Raw genomic sequence first — 19,423 nt, 5'->3', positions numbered from 1 at the left:
GGGGTGGAGCCAACGATCAGAGGGAGATGGGGGTCCCCTGCCCAGGCATGATTCCTGGGCCAGAGGCCTCAGGCCTGGGCGGGGGCCAGAGCCAGTGATCAGGGGGAGATGGGGGTCCCCTGTCCAAGCCTGACACCTCTGGCGGAGGCGTCAGGCCTGGGCAAGGGGCCGATCAGGCGATCGGAGGGTGATGGGGGTCAACGCCTGAGGGCTCCCAGTATGTGAGAGGGGGCAGGCTGGGCTGAGGGACACTCCCCTCACACACACACACACACACACACACACACACACACACACACACACCCAGTGCACGAATTTCGTGCACCGGGCCCCTAGTTAATATAATAAAAGCCTAATATAATAAAAGCCAAACTGTCCCCTCAGGCAGTCGTTCAACTGGTAGTTCAACTGCTCGCTATGATGTGCGCTGACTACCAGTGGGTGGCAGTAGAGGCGCTGCCGGCCCTGATGGGCCCCAACGAGAGCTGGACTGCAGCGGGATGGTGGAGCAGGTGAGCAGGTGGCACCAGGCCAAGATGGGTGCGAGCATGCCCGATTGCCCTGCCGATTGCCCAGCAGAAGGCGATCAGCGGTGGCAGCAGGGGGTGGGGCCATTGCCTGACTCTCAGGCGTGGAGGGAGCTGGGCGGGGGCCCAACCCCAATCAATCGCCTCACAGGCAGGATGGTGGAGCAGGTGAGGGGGCAGCACCAGACCACAGCAGGGTGCCAGGTGGGGCTGCGGGGCTGCAAGGCTGGGGGTGCAAGGCTGGGGGCGCAAGCTGGGGCTGATCCCCGCAGGCCACTCCGAGGGACCCCATCTGTACACGAATTTGTGCAACAGGCCTCTAGTCCTATATAATAAAAGTCTAATATGCTAAGTGTCTGGTCGTCCGTTCAACCAATCGAAGCATAATATGCTAATGATATGCTAAGGCAGCTCAACCGCTTGCTATGATGTGCACTGACCACCAGGGGGCAGACAGTCAACTGGTCGACCAGTCGCTATGACATGCACTGACCGCCAGGGGGCAGACGCTCCAACCAGTAGGTGAGCTTGCTGCTGGGGTCCAGCTGATCAGGATTGAGCGAGATGGGATGGACACAAGCTAGAGCCCTCCCGCAGTCCCTTCCCAGCTGACCAACCTCCCGCGTACCTCTCTGGCCCTGATTGTGCACCAGTGGGGGCCCTTGGCCTGGTCTGTGCCCTCTAGCAATCCAGGCTAAGGGATCCCTCCCCCCCCGCCGCCCCCAAGTGTGTGAATTTCATCCACTGGGCCTCTAGTAACTAATAATGAAATAGATTATGACAATATTCTGTAATAAAAGTTATGTGTGTGGTCCATCTCTCAAAATATCTTATTGTACTATACTCACCTTTTCACTTAAAGGATGCACTTTACAGCTTCTCTTTGTCATATCCGAATTGCCAGCATCATTACTTCTTGCACTTTGGGGTTATTATTAGGTAAAATAAGGGTTACTTGAACACAAGCACTGCAGTAACACGACAGCTGATCTGATAATGGAGGTGGCTACTAAGTGACTAAGGGGCATGGAGCATTTATAGCATGGATATGCTGATCAAAGAGATAATTCACGTACCAGGCAGGATGGAGTGGGATGGCTTGAGATTTCATCATTCTACTCAGAATGATGCACAATTTCAAACTGATGAATTATTTATTTCTGCAATTTTCCATTTAATATTTTTGAACTCTGATTAACTGCAGGAAAGCAAATCCACGGATAAGGAAGGACTACTGTACTGAAGCTGTCTATGTCTCCTCCTCTCCCTTCAGGGCACAACAGAAAATAATTCTATTTCCTGCATCCATATAAGCCCTCAGCAAAAGGCTGCTGAATGAATAAGCAAACACAGCTTTATGAATTCATTTTAGAGCCAACAAAACCTAAATGTTAACTCATATTCTGATGAAAAAACACACAGAACCTTCATATGAAAAATTAAAATTAAAAATAAAATCAGAGTTCAGATGGTTAAAGACAAAAGACAAAACTAGAAGAGGGATGGTAAAAATGGGGTATAAAGTAGGATTTTTTTAAAATTCTTATTTACTGATTTGAGAGAGACACATCTATTTGTTGTTCCACTTATTTATGCATTGATTTGCGAGAGAGAAACATCCATTTGCTGTTCCACTTATTTGTACAGTCACAGATCAAACCTGAAATTCTGGTGTACAGATATCAAATTTATAATAATCAAAATATAGTCAATTATATGCAAAGACAGAATCACCAAATCTTTTCTATTTATCCTATTTCTTTTCTGAACTAAATTTTTAAAAGTTTTCCAATCAGAATTGACATTAGTAGTTTTTTACATTCCTGAGTCCCCTCTCCTGGTTTAGCAGAAGTAGTTATCCAAAAATTAGTTGCAGTACAAACGAATACACTTTCATTAAATATACACTTCAAAACTTCACACTTTCAGCTTAAAGATAGCTGCATTAACTTTAGACTTTAAAAATAAGGGAAGTCGTTAGTGAAAAAAAATTATGTATGTTAACAAAAAATACATTCACAAAACTGACTTAGTAAAACAGAACCTAATTTGAGGTTTCTTTATCATTTCATACACTAAATGTGAAGGTGGTCCCTCAAATTCCATTTTTGCTTTCTCTTTCCTTGCTACATCTCCTTAGGCAACCATGGCTGAAAAACACGATATGGCTGAGATTGAGAAATTCGATAAGTTGAAATTGAAGAAGACAGAAAAACAAGATAAAAATCCACTGCCTTCAAAAGAAACGATTGCATAGGAGAAACAAGCAGGCGAATGTAATGAGGCACACACCGCCAATAAGCACTGTACATTCCACAAGCACTGCCTTATTTACTTTTACTAGCTGTTTAATCTTGTAAGATGCAAGGAGGTTAGATCAGGTTACAGAGAACTACTGATAACAAAGCAGCACCTACCTATCCCATCTGCCTGTCTGGCTGACAGGGAAGGAAAAGAACTTGCATGTTGGTGAAGGAAGAAGCTGGGTGGAAGGACAATTAAATCTAGAGTAAAAACCAAGCTGGTCCAGCCCTGGCTGGTGTGGCTCAGTTGGTTGAGCATTGTCCTGAGCACCAAAAGGTCACCAGTTCAATTCCCAGTAAAGGCACATGACCAGGTTGCAGGCTGGATACCTGGTCAGGTGCCTGAGGAAGGCAGCCCATTGATGTTTCTCCCTCTCCCTTCCTCTCTCTCTAAAAATCAATAAAAACATATTTTAAAAAAAACAAAAACAAAAAACAAGCTGGTAGAAGGTGTCCTACAGGCTGAAAAACGTAGTTTAATTAGACTGTTGTTAAATTGATTTTAATTATTGGAATGCACATTTTAATATGCCGGAGGGAAGCCTGGGTCCCAGGTGCCAGAGGGAAGCCAGTGCCAGCAGCTGGGGTAAGGCCTAATCTTGCACGAATTTTGTGCATCGGGCCTCTAGTGTGTGGATAGATAGACACATATATAGAGAGTAGAGGCCCGGTGCATGAAAATTCATGCACTGGAGGGGGTGTCCCTCAGCCCGGCCTGCCCCCTCTCACAGTCTGGGAGCCCTCAGGGGCGGGAGGTGACCCGGCGATCAGGAGAAGGCGACGCCCCATCACACCTCTGCTGCTGCCACTGGCAGCAGCGCAAGCCTCGGCCAGCCCTTGTTACCTGAGCCTCGGGCAGCCCTGGGCAGCTGGGCAGCCACCATCCGAGGCTTGCCTGTGCCTTGGGCTGACCCTGGGCAGCTGGAGGGCTGAGAGGACTAGGGGTCTCCGGAGGCAGGCACATCGAGCGGCCAGGCCTGCCTAGGGGCAGGCCCGGCCTTGCCACACACCTGCCGCCCCAGCAGGGCTGAGAGAACTGGGTGCCACCATCTTGTGGCTATGGGTGCCACCATATTTGAGGGCACGGCAGTCAATTAGCATATTCCCTCCTTATTGGCTGTGGGTGCTGCCATCTTTGAGGGCAGGACACTCAATTAGCATATTCCCTCCTTATTGGGCATAGGCGCCACCCTCTTTGCGACAGTGCGAGGGTCAATTAGCATATTCCCTCTATTAGATAGGATATATATGATAAAACTATCAAGAAAAGCAAGGATATTATCACAAAAGACAGAACAGCGGTTACTTCTAAGAGAAATAAATGGTTGTAATCAAAGAGGGGTACATTGAAAGTACTTCTGGAGCACCAGCAATATTTTCTTTCTTGACTCAGATGGTAGTTACACAAGTGTTGGCTTATAATTATTCTTTAAAATGCATATATTTTATGCTCTCATCAATCTTTCACAATAAAAAAAAACGAGATAAACCTAACTTTTAATACTATTTAATAATAATATGTAAATACTGCTGCAGATATTATTCTGAACAGGAGCTCACATATTTCATCTAAAATAGTGTCAGCTTAACAGTGCACAGCAAAACCTACCAGTTAAAGGTAAAAAGAACAGCGAAATCATTAGGAATGCAGATGAAAAAGGAGGAAATCTCAAGGTTCCAATGCTTCTCAAATTTTAACGTGAATCTCATTAAACTACACCTTCAGATTCATTAAGCCTGTAGTAGGACCTTTCTGCATTCTAAACTTGGTGATGCCAGTTCGTGGACTCTTGAGTACCAAGTTCTTAAGTAATCATTAAAATGCAGTTGGTGTTTACACTGGATAAAAGGAAAGGGAATCAATAGGTATTGAGGGTATGTGCCGGGTGCGTTAATTCATTTAATCCTACCTCAACTCTATCAGGGACATATTATGAATTATATTTTACAGATGAGAATAATGGGGCTCAGATAAATTAATTTGCCTATGATTACATAGCTTTGTAAAAAGAAGAGGAACCAGAATATGAACCCAATTCTATGACTCCATTTTTAAAAAAGAGATAGCATAAATCAGTCATTGAAATGAATTTAAAATCATCAGCAAAATAACTGTAACATGCTCCATTACATGGTATCTTGCATACAGACTATCACCTTCCCCCATTAGCTCATTCTTCAAAATGTCATTCCCTTTACTGTGATTCCCCTGCTATGATGCTTGTCATTGTTATCCACATTTGAAGTATTGTAGCAAAAGACCTACCTAAAATCTAACTTCCTGACTCCAGTCTCTTGCCCCATCAATATTTTTGAAGTCTCTAGGAATGTGAGAAATGAGAAGCATGATGAAAATGGTGTTTCAGGAAGTAGAATTCAAAGTACTCTGCAATTCCACAATTGGGATTTCAAATTGCTGTTTGCATATGGAGCAAGCTTCCACACTGACACACAAAAATATCCCGCAAAGGCCTTAGGCAGGTAGCTCAGTTGGTTGGAACATTGTCCCAATATGTCAAGGTTGTGGGTTCAATCCCTGGTTAGAGCACATACAAGAAACAACGATTGCATAAGTAAGTGGAACAACAAATCAACATTTTTCTCTGTCGCTCTCTCCCTCAAATCAATAAAAACAACAACACTGCCCTAGTTGGTTTGGCTAAGTGGATAGAGCATCAGCCTGTGGACTGAAGGGTCCAGGTTCGATTCCAGTCAAAGGCATGAACCTTGGTTGCAGATTCCCCGAACCTGGTTGGGGTTCGTGCAGGAGGCAACCAATCGATGTGTCTCTCTCACAGCAATGTTTCTCTCTGTCTCTCCCTCTCCCTTCCAATCTCTATAAAATTAATCAGTGGAAAAATATCCTCAGGTGAGGATTAACACACACACACACACACACACACACACACACACACACACAAGACAGCACTTATGTATTCTGTAGGATAATGCAAATAAATGTGAACAGAACTCAAAATCAAGATTTTCAGTTTATCTCTTTTCCATTGCCAGTCCGTCACCATCATGGGTCACATGCACACTCCCGGGAAGGGCCTGTCCCAATCGGCTCTGCACTACCACCCCAGCGTCCCCACCTGGCTGAAATTGACGTCTGACAACTTGAAGAAGCAGATCTACAAACTGGCCAAGAAGGGCCTGACTCCCTCACAAATCGGTGTGATCCTGCGAGACTCGCATGGCGTTGTACAAGTACTTTTTGTGACAGGCAGTAAGATCCTGAGAATTCTTAAGTCTAAAGGACCTGCTCCTGATCTTCCTGAGAATCTCAACCATTTAATTAAGTTCGAAAGCATCTTGAGAGGAACAGAAAGGATAAGGATGCTAAATTCCGTCTGATTCTGATCGAGAGTCGTATTCACAGGTTGGCTTAACACTGTAAGACCAAACGAGTCCTCCTTCCCAATCGGAAATACGAGTCATCCACAGCTTCTGCGCTGGTTGCATAAAATATCTATGTACTCAAGCAATAAAAGCATTGTTTAACTAAAAAAATAAAAGAGAGAGAGAGAGAGAAGGAGATTTTCAGTTTAAGGAAAGAGAGAGACAAATATAAATCTAAAGAAAAAAAAAGCCCTGCAATATGTTCAAAGTAAACTGGAAATATCAAGCCTGGTCAGTGTGGCTCAGTGTTTGAGCGTCAACCCATGAACCAAAAGGTCACTGTTTTGCATCCCGGTCAGGGCACATGTCCGGATTGCAGGCTTGATCCCCAGTAGGGGGCATAAAGGAGGCAGCTGGTAGATGTTTTACTCTAATCGATATTTCTGCCTTCTCCCTCTCTAAAAATCAATAAACATTTTAAATTGGAAATATCAATATGAAGTTCTGATTTCTAAAAAACATCTTTTCTAGCTCTGCCCACTGAAAGGATCTAGAAATAATAAAGATCTAGCAGCAATGAGCTTGGTTTCTAATGGAATTCCCTGTAAAAAACAACTTGGTCTTCCTAAGAAAATGACTGATTTCAGGTCAAGGATGGGGAGAGTACTAGGTGAATCTGAGATATCTTGTTGTGACAGAAAACAACCCAAAGACCAATGGGGGCATGTCAAAAGGACACACCAGCTTAAAGAAGAGACTTAGGTCAGTGTCAAAAAGACTAATGGCTTTAAGTGTAAAAGACTAATGGCTGTAACTAAGTGTAAAGGGAAACCTTTACAATGCAAAGATCTAGCACTTTCACGTTAACCAACTCATCAAATTATAGTGGAAAAATCTGACATGAACAGTGACACAAAAGATTGATAATATGAATATAATTAAGCCTTTAGTCTTGTCTTAAAAGGGGATAAGGGATAGAGTTAAATAACACAGGAAAACATTGAGACAAATCATGAATGTCAAAAAAGTCTACCAGAGAACCAGACTGGTCTCTTCAAAAAGTCAATGTCATTGCCCTAGCCGGTTTGGCTCAATGGATAAAGCATCGCCTGTGGACTGAAGGATCCTGGGTTCAATTCTGATTAAGGGCACATGCGCGGGTTGCAGGCTCAATCCCCAGTGGGAAGTGTGCAAGAGGCGGCTGATCAATGATTCTCTCTCATCATTGATGTTTCTATCTCTCTCTCCCTCTCCCTTCCTCTCTGAAGTCAATAAAAATATATTAAAAATAAAATAAAAATCTATTTTAAAAATAAATAAATAAAAACAAATAACAGCAGAATGCAATTTGGAAATCCCCACTGGATCCTGGTTCCTACTACCCAGTCCTTTGCACTTGCTATTCCTTCTGTCCACAAAACTTAGCATTAAATATCCTACCTTGTATCTTTCAGCATGAATATTACCTTCTCACTAAGGCCTTCTCTACACCAATCTCAATTACAGTCATGTGCTGCATAATGATGTTTCTGTTAAGGATGGAATGCATATATGATGATAGTATACCAGACAGCCTCTGTGTGTGGAAGGCTATACCATCTAAATTTGTGTAAGCACACTCTATGATGTTTGCACAACAACAAAATCACCTACTGACACATTTCTCAGAATGTATCCTCATTGTTAAACTGTGATTAATGTAGTCTTCCCTTTCTGCCCCATGTCATTATCACACCTTGTTTTATTTTATTTGTAGTCATTATTATATGAAATTTTGTTCATTCATTAACTGCTTTCTCCATCTCAAACTAAGATAGAAATTAGAAACCTTGCCTATTTTTGCCCACTGTATCTCTAATACCTTGAACCATGCCTCGCATATAAAGGAATTCAATAAATGTTTGAATAAATGGACCAATGAAACAAAAAGGCAAGAAAAATTAAACAGACACTTGGGATCATGTAATGCTTTAGAAAACTCATGAGGAACATCAACCCATAAGAATCTAAAGTACAGCAAGTCCTCACTTAATATCATTAATAAGTTCTGCAACTTTAGCAAAACAACATATAACAAAACCAATCTTACCATAGTAATTGATATAAATAGAAGTTAAGTGCCCGGCTGGAGTGGCTCAGTGGTTGAGTGTTGACCTATGAACCAGAAGGTCACGGTTCGATTCCTGGCCAGGGCATATGCCTGGGTTGAGGGCTAAATCCCCAGTGTGGAGCATGCAGGAGGCAGTCAATCAATAATCCTCTGTCATCACTGATGTTTCTATACCTCTCTCCTTCTCTGAAATCAATATATATATATATATATATATATATATATATATATATATATATATAGTGCTAATATACACATAACATAAAATTTGCCATTTTAATTGTTTTTAGGTATGCAGTTCAGTGGCATGAAGTGCAGTAAAATTGTTGTGCAACCATCACTACCAACCATCTTCAGAACTTTGGCATCATTCTAAGCTGAAACTTCATACCCATTAAACACTAACTCCCTGTTCCCTCCTCTCCCCTGGCAACTACCATTCTACTTCCTGTCTCCATGAATTGGACTACTCTAGGTACCTCATGTATGTGTAATCATACAATATTTGTTCTTTTGTGTCTGGCTTATTTCACCTAGTAAAATGTCTTCAAGATTTCATTACCATTACGTTACTTTTAAGTTAAATAAAATGTGAAATTCTAACCCATCCGTCATTATGATTTATTAAGCATGCTTTTGGAAGAGAGAACTGTGTTTACTGAGACAAAGAGGAGAGGTGAGGAAGATAGACAAACATAATCTGAAGGACCCACAGGAACGTAAAACTTCAGATTCACTAGTAAGGAAGAGAGCAGCTTGTTTGATCTTCACTAGACCAAATAATCTATTTGGAAAGATGTTACTAAATATCGCAGAGCGAAAGCTAAGAAAGCAGTCTTGCAAACACAATACTGCTTGATCCCAAGACAAGCCAAGACACTGTTGCTTTTGGGCAAGAAACAGCAAGGCTAACTAGTTTTAAAAAAAAAAGCTTTAAGAAGAAATACCGAAATACAAGAATAAATTCCACTTTCCTTTGACTTTCATCTGAAAAGCCAGCAGATAGGAAAGGCAACCTTTAGTAAAAGTATATTTATGAATTCATAACTAACATCAATCTTTCTCCAAACAATACAATAAAAGATTCATTCTGAAAAAGATTTCTTATTCTCTAAATCACAACACAAATTAAACATTTAAAGTGAAAATAATAAAGGAAACAAAAATTTGGAGAAGTATGCCATACTAGTGAGTTCCTTAAAGTAGCTGAAATAAAAACTAAAACTTGTTTGCGTTTATAGAAATTAAATGAACTACCTCAAACCTATATATTACCAAAAGATAAGAGAAAATACGTTACTGTCTAAGCTAAGTTACTGTCCAGAGTAATAAAATTTTTCTCAAGTAATTATTGCTTTATATAATAACTAGAGGCCTGGTGCATGAAATTCATGCAGGGGGGGCGGTGTCCCTCAGCCCAGCCTGCACCCTCTCCAATCTAGGACCCCTCAGGGGATGTCCGACTGCCGGTTTAGACCCAATCCCCTAAACCGGCTGTTGCAGTCGGACATCCCTCTCACAATCCGGGACTGCTGGCTCCCAATCGCTCGCCTGCCTGCCTGCCTGCCTGCCTGATTGCCCCTAACCACTTCTGCCTGCCAGCCTGATCGACGCCTAACCACTCCCCTGCCAGATCAATCGCCCCCAACTGCCCTCCCCTGCCATCCCAGTCATCCCCAATTGCCCTCCCCTGCCAGCCCGGTTGTTCCTAACTACCCTCCCCTGCTGGCCCAGTCGCCCCAAACTGCCCTCTCCTGCCAACCTGGTCCCTCCCCCACCGACCTGGTCCCACCCCCAACTGCCCTCCTCTGCATGCCCAGTCACCCTTAACACATTGTTTGCGGGTAGTTTTTATCGCGTGCTAACAGGTGGTGCGGGCCATTTTTGCTAATTTTTTGCGCAAATGACAACGTTCAGTAAAATTACAATAACTTTAGTTTACGTATTTATACGTTACCCGCATTCTACCGCTAGTCTATAAAAAACATATCCCGCGTCTATAAAATACATGTCCCACGCTCTACTACCAGTCAATGTAAAACGTATAAATACGTTTCCCGCATACAATGTGTTAACTACCCTCCCCTGCCGGCCTGGTCACGCCTAACTGACCTCCCCTGCCGGCCTGGTCCCCCCCGCCAACTGCCCTCCCCTGCCGGCCTGGTCACCTCTAACTACCCTACCCTGCTGGCCTGGTCGCCCCTAACTGCCCTCCCCTGCTAGCCTGATCGCCCACAACTGTCCTCCCCTGCTGGCCATCTTGTGGCTGTGGGCACTGCCATCTTTGAAGGTGGAGGCCTTCAATTAGCATATTCCCTCCTTATTGGCTGTGGGCACCACCATATTTGCGACAGTGTGAGAGTCAATTAGCATATTCCCTCTTTATTAGATAGGCTATCTGCACATTTATCAGTTTTATATATATAAATAAGCATCAAAGCACCACAAGATACTTCCATCTTTGAAGCAAAACACAGACAGCAACACTGGAAAAAATTAAATAAAAACTTGGAAGAAACTTTACAAATTAAAAAGTAGAAATTTAGCCCTTGCTAGGTAGCTCAGTTGGTTAGAGCATCATCCCAATACACTAAGTTTGCAGGCTCGATCCATGGTCAGGATACATACAAGAATCAACCAATGGCCCTAACTGGTTTGGCTCAGTGGATAGAGTGTCGGTCTGAGGACTGAAGGGTCCCAAGTTCGATTCCGGTCAAGGGCATGTACCTTGGTTGTGGGCACATACCCAGTAGGGAGTGTGCAGGAGGCAGCTGATCGGTGTTTTTCTCTCATCGATGTTTCTAACTCTCTATCCCTCTCCCTTCCTCTCTGTAAAAAAATCAATAAAATATATTTTTAAAAAAGAATCAATGAATTCATAAATAAGTGGAACAACAAATGTATGTCTGTCTGTCTCTCTAAAATCAATCAATAAAAAAATAAAAAGTAGAAATTTAATACAGAAAAATCAGGATCAAAAGCAAATGTGCTCCCTGGCTGGGTGACTCAGTTGGTTGAAGCATCACCCCATATACCAAAAGGTTGCAGGTTCAATCCCCAGTTAGGGAGCATAGGAGAGGCATCCAATCGATGTTTCTCTCTCACATCTATGTTTGTTTCTCTCTCCCTCCCACTCTCTCTAAAATCAATAAAAATGTATCCTTAGGTAAGGACAAAAAAAAAAAAAAAAAAGCAAATGTGCTTTCCAACAGATGCATGAGGAAGAAAAGGCAAAACTAAACAGAATTTTACAAGACATCCTATCTAATAAAGATGGAATATGCAAATTGACCATCACTGCATGACAAAGATGTAAACGCCCACAGCCAATAAAAGGGAATATGCAAATTGTCATGACAAAGATGGCGGCGGCTGGGCTGGGACGCTTGCGTCGTCGCCATGGCAAGCGTTCCGCCCCGTCCTGGATGCGCCGGGCCTCTGGACAGCGCGCAAAGGCGGAAGGCGGCTCTAGGCCGGAGCGAAGGTGGTGCCGGCAGCCAGGGGAAGGAAGGCCTATTCTTACATGAATCTTTGTGCATCGGGCTTCTAGTATACTTGAGGCCCAGTGCATGACATTCGTGTACTGGGGGTGTGGGGGCATCTCAGCCTGACCTGCACCCTCTCCAATCTGGGAGCCCTCAGGGGAGCCCTCTCCAATTCGAGAGTTTCTGTCTTTGCAATCATATGAGCAAATTGTCTGAGACACCAACTCAGTTTGGTTTGTTGCTCACAGAATAATAGAGGCATTTTTTTTTCTTTGCTTCATTGGTGGAGATTTCCTGTAAGTTTTAGGATATCTTCCCTTTAATTTTTCCTAGACACTCTGATTTTACTTATGTCTCTCACCTTTGCTTTCCGTCCATCCCCCACCGCAACAGTAATTTGCTTCAGGCTCACTTTGCTCTAGTGCAGTGATGGCGAATCTATGACATGCATGTCAGAGGTGACACGCGAACTCATATTTTTTGGTTGATTTTTCTTTGTTAAATGGCATTTAAATATATAAAATAAATATCAAAAATGTAAGTCTTTGTTTTACTATGGTTGCAAATATCAAAAAATTTCTATATGTGACACGGCACCAGAGTTAAGTTAGCGTTTTTCAAAATGCTGACACACCGAGCTCAAAAGGTTCGCCATCACTGGTCTAGGAGATCCATCTGCCACCAGAACTATGATTCCCAGCATTCCTGGTGCTCCCCGCGCTCTGAGCTTCCGCTTCCAGTCCTGGGGCTGCCATCAGAACTACTATTCCCATGCATATGTTGGAAAGCACATTTTTTTGTGTGTGTCCTTACCCTAAGGATACATTTTTATTGATTTTAGAGAGAGTGGAAGGGAGAGAGAAACAAACATAGATGTGAGAGAGAAACATCGACTGGATGCCTCTCCTATGCTCCCTAACTGGGGATTGAACCTGCAACCTTTTGGTATATGGGGTGATGCTCCAATTCCTGGTGCTCCCAACGCTCTTGGTTTTCCCTCCCTGCTCTCTGTCCCATGGCCTCCCACTCTGCCAAGTCCTCCAAGCTGCCAGCTCTCCCTCTCTGCTCTCCGTCTGGCGGCTTGGGGACCCAAGTTCTCCAAGCCGCTCCACTCTCCGCTGGCTCTCCTGCTCTGCTCTCCGCCCGGCGGCTTGGGGGGGAGCGACCAAGGGAGCCCCGTCCCCTCAAGCCACCGGCTCTCCCACTCTGCTCTCCACCTGGCGCCTGTGTATGCAAATTAACCCGCCATTTTGTTGGGTTAATTTGCATACACACTCCTGATTGGCTGGTGAGCATAGTGGAGGGATGGTTAATTCACATGTTTCTTTCTTATATTAAGAAGATAATAAAGAAAACTTACCATTTGTAACAACATGGATGGACCTAGAAGGTATTATGCTAAGTGAAATAAGTTAGACAGAGACAGATAATACCATATGATTTCACTAATATGTGGAATCTACAAAACAAAATAAATGAACAAACAAAACAGAAAAAAAAAAAAAAAGAAGATAATAAAACCCTAATATGCAAATCAATTAAACAGCAGAACAACAGGTCGCTATGACGTGCACTGACCACCAGGGGGCAGACGCTCAATGCAGGAGCTGCCCTGATGTAGGGCAGCTCCTGTGTTAAGCATCTGCCCCTACCCTCACCCCGCCAAGAAGGAGGTGACCAAGACGGTGATTGGGGGGCGTGGCCGGCCAAGGCGGGTGCCAGTGGGCGGTGGCGGGGGGGGGGGGGGGGGGGGGGCGGCAATAGCTCCACCTGCCGGTCACCCTGCAGATGGCCCTGACCACCGGCCAGGCCTAGGGACTCTACCCTATATATTGGGAACAGTCCCTTAGATTTAAAAATTAAAACCTAGCAAGGCTACTCTAACACTGAAAAAACAGGATGATACAGCGATGACATACATGGACTCTGGTTTGCACATTTTTTAGTCAGCCCTGATTATGACACTTACAACTGTGTGACAAAGCCAATTACTTAACTTTTCTCTGCTTCAGTTTTTCCACCCATAAGATGGGGAAAATGGTACTACTGCCTCAGAAGGATCATGTTATGTACTACTTTTTATAATCAGGGCAAAAAAATGTAGCTGCCCATACAACAGCAAGATGCCTTTCACCTGTATGAAAAGTATAGTCACTGGTACATGCAGCGTCCCGGATTGCAAGAGGGATGTCTGACTGCTGGTTTCGGTCCGGCATCCCCTGAGGGGTCCCAGATTGCGAGAGGATGCAGGTGGGCTGAGAGACTTTCCCGCCCCCCACCCCCCGCCCCATGCACGAATTTCATACACCGGGCTTCTAGTTTAGAATAGTAGCACAAGAAACAACATAAAAATAGGCTGTATGAAGAAGAAAAAAAAAGGCTGTATGATGAGCATATACTGGGTAATTTTTTTTTCTTTTAATCTTCACCCGAGGATATTTTTCCATTGATTTTAGAGAGAGTGGAAGACAGAGAGAAACATTAATGTGAGAGAAACACATTGATCGGTTGCCTCCTGCATGCACCCTGTCCAGGGTCCGAGCCAGGGAGGAGCCTGTAACCGAGGTACGTGCCCTTTACCAAAATCGAACCTAGGACTCTTCAGTCCACAGGTTGATGCTCTATCCACTGAACCAAACCAGCTAAGGCATAATGGGCAATTTTTAAGTTACTTGTATGTAGCTCATGTCCTTCAACATGTTAACAACCTATCACATCACAGAAAATGAACAAACACATCCCCTCCACTTTTCTGTCAAACACAACCATTAAGCATTCACTTTCAGTTAAGACACAGATCATACATGTTCAACTAATACTGATCACTTAAAGATTCTATTCAACCTAAAAACTCAAAATTTTTGCAATGTAGGCAACAACATGAAAATTAGTTATAAAACTACTACAGCACTAAGATGAGAAACTGGTAATGGGATACAGAAGTTCATTATCAAAGATATTAAGCTTCAATTCACACAGATTCTATAGTTTAATATAGCTCTGGCTTAAGTGGTCAGTTTCACCCAACTTTTACTTATTTTACTTATTATGGGAAGGAGGAGACAGTACTAATAACCACTTACAGTCAACATTCTGAGTGACAACTAAACATTAAACGTGATCAAATTAAAATCATACAGTGTTTCTTGTGCCAGTTTATAAAACAAAAACAAAAGCATCATCACTCTAAGTTAACACCATTCAATAATCTGAGATATTTTAATTGCAGCTGCAATGTTTGTGTTAGTTGCCTGAGTGTATGACTCACTCTCAGGAAGGTTCTCCCAAGACTTTTGGATTTTTGAGAATGCAGAAACCATAACTGGAGCATACTGTGTGGGAAGTGTCATGACAGTGAATGAATAAAAGGAGAAAAGAACTCATGATATAATTTTTGAAAAGTTTTTTATAAAAAGCAAATCACTTACAAAAGGCAGATTTTTCTGCAGAATAATAGGAAAGGGACTGAGAATACTTGGTGGGTTCGATTCAGGGCACTTATACTAGAATTAGAGGCCCAGCGCATGAAATTCGTGCACAGGTAAGGTACCTAGGCCTGGTCTGCGATCAGGGCTGATCTCCCTGCCCCCCGCTGCCACCACTTGCCCTCTGTGTGTGGGGCGACTGCAGGGCAATCGGACCCCAGTGCCACCCGGGAACCTGGTTCCCGGTTCCCCATTGGGCAATTGGGGCTTGTGGGCTGGGGCAGCTCCTGCATTGAGCGCCTGCCCCTAGTGGTCAGTGCATATCATAGCTGACTGGTCATTCCACTGTCTGGTTAATCTGCATATTATGCTTTTATATAGATAGATATAGAAGATATACAGTAACTTACTGGTGTCCTTGTCTGGCTCAACAACTAGACTGTGGGCAACCTAAGACCAAAAGCTGTATGGTCTTAGAATCATTAGTACCAACTTTCCTAAATGCCCAGCACATTGAGGGCCCTAGATAGGTGTTTTCATAAAACTGATTACTGAATAATCAATCTTACATTTGCCTTTTATTTTACAAAGCAGTTTTACAAACATTACCTTTTTTGAGCCACAAAACAATCTTGTGAAGTGGGAAGGGCATTATTTAACCAAATGGCTTTTGTTTCTATAAAGAGTTGTTAATTCACTGACCTACACAACCCTGAGACCACAAAGATAATCACGTACTTATTCATCATTGTGATGCCATCTCCTTGGGACTTCCAACATTCTTGTAAGACCCAGAGGATTTGCTAGCATGTTCTGTGCTGGCTCTTCACCACAGGTAGGAATCACACAGCTTCAAATTTTACAGAAGGGTTTTAAATACATAAAATAGTGTTTAAGGACGGGTCTTCTAGAAACCAGACATTAAGAAGCATCCTAAGCTATTTTTCCTGACCCTGTTCTTTTTGAGAAGGGAAGGAATTACAAAAGGCAAAATGCTGGAGAGTGAATGATGTCATGATTGTCATGAAGTTGCATCAATACCTAATGATGATTTAGCACAACAACGCAACACATTATGCCAAGAAGCATAATGTCAAACCACCAAGGTGTTTTACTGCATTAATTTCATGACTCTTTATTATTAGTAAATTGAAATAGAGAGTGACTCTCCAATTTTCTAAGACGGAGAAGTTGTTGGTTCAGGTTTATGTCCTTAGCAAAGGCACTAAGAAAATCTATAAATCTCTATGGAGATGGCTTTAAGAAAAGGTAAAATCGCTGATATTAAGCTAACAGTTGTCATTTTAACAATTAAAAGCTTTATAAAATAGACAAAACACCCCTGGATCAATGTAGATTGAGTAATATATTTATACCAGGCATGTCGAAGGCAGTCACAGGGTATAAAATAACTACATACAAATGAAAAGATACCCAATCTGATTACACAGATGAATAGGTCAAAGTTAGGAACTTGACACAGAGCACCATTATTCACTGTCAAAGCTACAGAGTGAATGTTGAACGTTCAAATCCAAATGATGGCACTTCCCTGAAAGTAGCCTGTCCACATGACGTCATCATTTTAAGCACAGCAAAAACACATTGAGGTTACAAAAGGTGTTTGGAGTGTCCAACCCAAAGCCATCCATCGCCCTCCACCATCCCCCACAGCACAATGCCAACGGAGGCCATCAGCCCTCAAGAAAAAGACCACAAGACGTCAAACCGACTTCCCTCCTGAGAAAAACGACACCAGCCTTTTAAACGAGCACTTGGACAACAAAAAGTTGTTCTCAAAAGGAACGAGCATAGAACAAGGTCCCTGCCAGCGAGCGAGAACCGGTAATGGGTGTGAATCTTCATCCCGCGCCCTCAGAATCCTACCATAGAAAAGTCCCAAGGGGTGGCAATTAAGAAACGAAGCTTTCCTTTTTCCTGGTAAAGTCCGGGAGATTTTACAGACAACAAGCAACGGGCTCTTCCGAATCTTAACCATCCAAAGGTTTCAAATGAGCGAGGGCTTCATGAGCACGGAAGTTACTCTGCAGGGACTGTGAAGACCTTTTTTTTTTTTTTTTTTTCATTCGTTTACAAATCCATCCCCACCCTCCACCGTTGCCAGTGCCCAGCCGACTCCGGCAGAGGGCTTCCCCGGCCACAACGTGGATGGCTATCGCAACCACCGAGACCCAGTCCCCACGTCGCCGGGGTGGGGAGGGACGCACTCGGGAAGCTCAGGGGTAGGTGCTTGTGTTTTATTTTTTAAGGCCGATTCCAAAACCTGCCCTTCGCAGCTGCAGCCTGGGCGATGCTGGCCCCTCGCCGCAGCCCCAATTTGCGAGGGCACGGACTCCTGCTTCTCGGGCAAGGCGTTCAAGGTTCGGGGGTGGGGAAAGGTTACCTGCCGTCCCTACAGCCATCCCGGCCCGGGTCACGCACCCAGTCGTGGCCCCGGGGAGGGGGAGGACCGCCCCGGGGAGGAGAGGGGCCGGGCTCACTCCCATCCCCATGGCTGGAGGAAAGCGGCTCTCCTCCTCCTCCTCGCCTAACCCAGAGCGGCCGAGGATGACGACTGCAAGGTCTCCCGTCCAGCCGGCACCGACCACCGCGCGGGGAGCAGGGCCTGCGCGGGATCCGGGGTGCCCACTGCCCGCTGCGGGCCCGGGGCATAAAGGGCAGGAGGCGCCAGCTCCCTGCCGCGGCCCCGGGAGGGGAGAGACCTCACCTGGCCCAGCCCGCGCCACGCTCTCGGGTTAGCTCCGCTGACGACAGCGGTGAGGAAGCCCGGGCAGGGCCAGAGCAGAAGCGCTCCGCCTCAGGCCGTGCTTGCCGCACTCGGGGTTCCTCACAGCGGGCCGGACCCCGAGCCGCCCGGAGCCGCCATCTTCCTCCACTCAAACGCCGCCGCCGGGGCTGGTCTGGCCGGGAGAAGACAGCGCGGAGTGCGCATGCGCGGGGCCCAGCGCGGAGGACACGCGCGCGCGCACACGTCGGCGGCCGGGGGCGGGGCCGTTTGGGAAAGAGGCGTGGCCCCGGGCTGAGGGTCTCCGGGAATGCAACCAGCCTCGCGGAGCGCAGCAGGAACGGAGAAACATCGCGCTTCCGCGTCCCTCTTCCTGGGGTCTCTCTCTAGAGCCAACCCAGGTCAGCACCCACCCTTCTTCTCAATGCCTGGGGCAACTGGCTTGAGACCGTGATGTTTGGCAAAAATTAACCCATGGTACGCCTGGGGGCCTGGTGTGGAAGTTGGACGTGCCATTGGATGTTAACTGGAGGGAAATTCAGTTCCTTGGTTGTGCAAGCGAAGCCTCCCTTAACTATAACCACCACTGTGTGACATGTGACTAACTCCATTTTTTTCAGATGAGTAAACAGGCGCAAAGAAATATCTCCTTTTTCCAAGGCCACACACCTTAAGGGACGCGAGGCAGGACAGGATTTGAAGTCAGGTTTATCTGGTTCTCAAGCTCCTGTACTTGCCACTATAGCTATCCCAGGCCAGACAGCGGGGTTCAGCAAAATCCCCCTTCCTCCGTAGCAATCTGGTGCGTAGGTGAGAATCTTCATGGATCCATCGGGGCAGCAAGTGATCTAAGGAAATGCCAGAGATACAGAAGCCCTTGCACCGAAAACCAAAGGAACCTTGAGGTGCCAGCCCACCACCCTGGGATATCTCTTGGGACACCCCGCTGGATCAGAACCCAAGTCCCTTCTCAAATTGGGAGAGCATTGCACTAACAAGCAGACTTGAGTCATCACTAGATCTGTGTGACCAGTCCCACCACCCCTAGTGTAGAGCTCCGTGTCACAAACACTGGACCGCTATTAAGTGCTTCCTTGTAAAAATGGTGGTTCTAGGGCCCGTCTTAGAACCTGCCTCACACTTTTTCCAAAGCTCCCTAGGGATTCTGACCCAGTTAGGCTTGGAACTCCTGGATCATGTTAGATCAGGTTCAAATACAGAACCACTTCATCCTGAATCTCCTAGATCAAAGACAGCAGGCATTTTTTTGTCTGTTTTCTTCACTACTTTATCACCTACTATAGAGACTGGCTCACAGTAGGGACTCACTAAATATTTAATGAATGAATGCATGAACTGGGAATTTAACAACTAAGAGGGCAGGCAGTCAAATATTTAGTGAGCACCTACAATGTGCCAAACCATGTGATATGTATAGTATCACATGTGATATGTGATAAATGAAACTTTAAAAATTGCTGCCCT

General features: G+C 44.8%; 2 protein-coding genes and 1 pseudogene across 5 annotated transcripts in view; 2 read left to right on the top strand and 1 right to left on the bottom strand.

Annotated features, from left to right (window-relative positions):
• Window positions 1–18,139, bottom strand: part of FBXO42 (F-box protein 42) — a 95,131-nt gene extending 76,992 nt beyond the window's left edge. For 2 of the 4 annotated variants that reach the window (XM_059691113.1, XM_059691115.1), the window contains exon 1: window positions 17,921–18,137. The gene's annotated coding sequence lies outside the window, so the exon portion shown is untranslated. Of the gene's footprint in view, window positions 1–1,375; window positions 1,449–17,920 lie in introns of all 4 variants that reach the window. The other 2 variants (XM_059691114.1, XM_059691117.1) reach the window with 2 other exon arrangements.
• Window positions 2,674–2,797, top strand: LOC132231634 (thymosin beta-4-like). The gene has a single exon (XM_059691118.1). It carries the CDS (start codon window positions 2,674–2,676, stop codon window positions 2,782–2,784), a length of 111 nt encoding a protein of 36 aa, XP_059547101.1. The 3' UTR covers window positions 2,785–2,797.
• On the top strand, window positions 5,827–6,335 carry LOC132231633 (small ribosomal subunit protein uS15-like; annotated as a pseudogene).
• Window positions 18,140–19,423: the final 1,284 nt, after the last annotated feature.

Source organism: Myotis daubentonii, chromosome 3, assembly GCF_963259705.1.
Source record: "Myotis daubentonii chromosome 3, mMyoDau2.1, whole genome shotgun sequence".
NCBI lineage: Eukaryota > Metazoa > Chordata > Mammalia > Chiroptera > Vespertilionidae > Myotis > Myotis daubentonii.
Note: the sequence above shows the minus strand (reverse complement) of the source record. Positions and strands in the feature narration are given on the sequence as shown.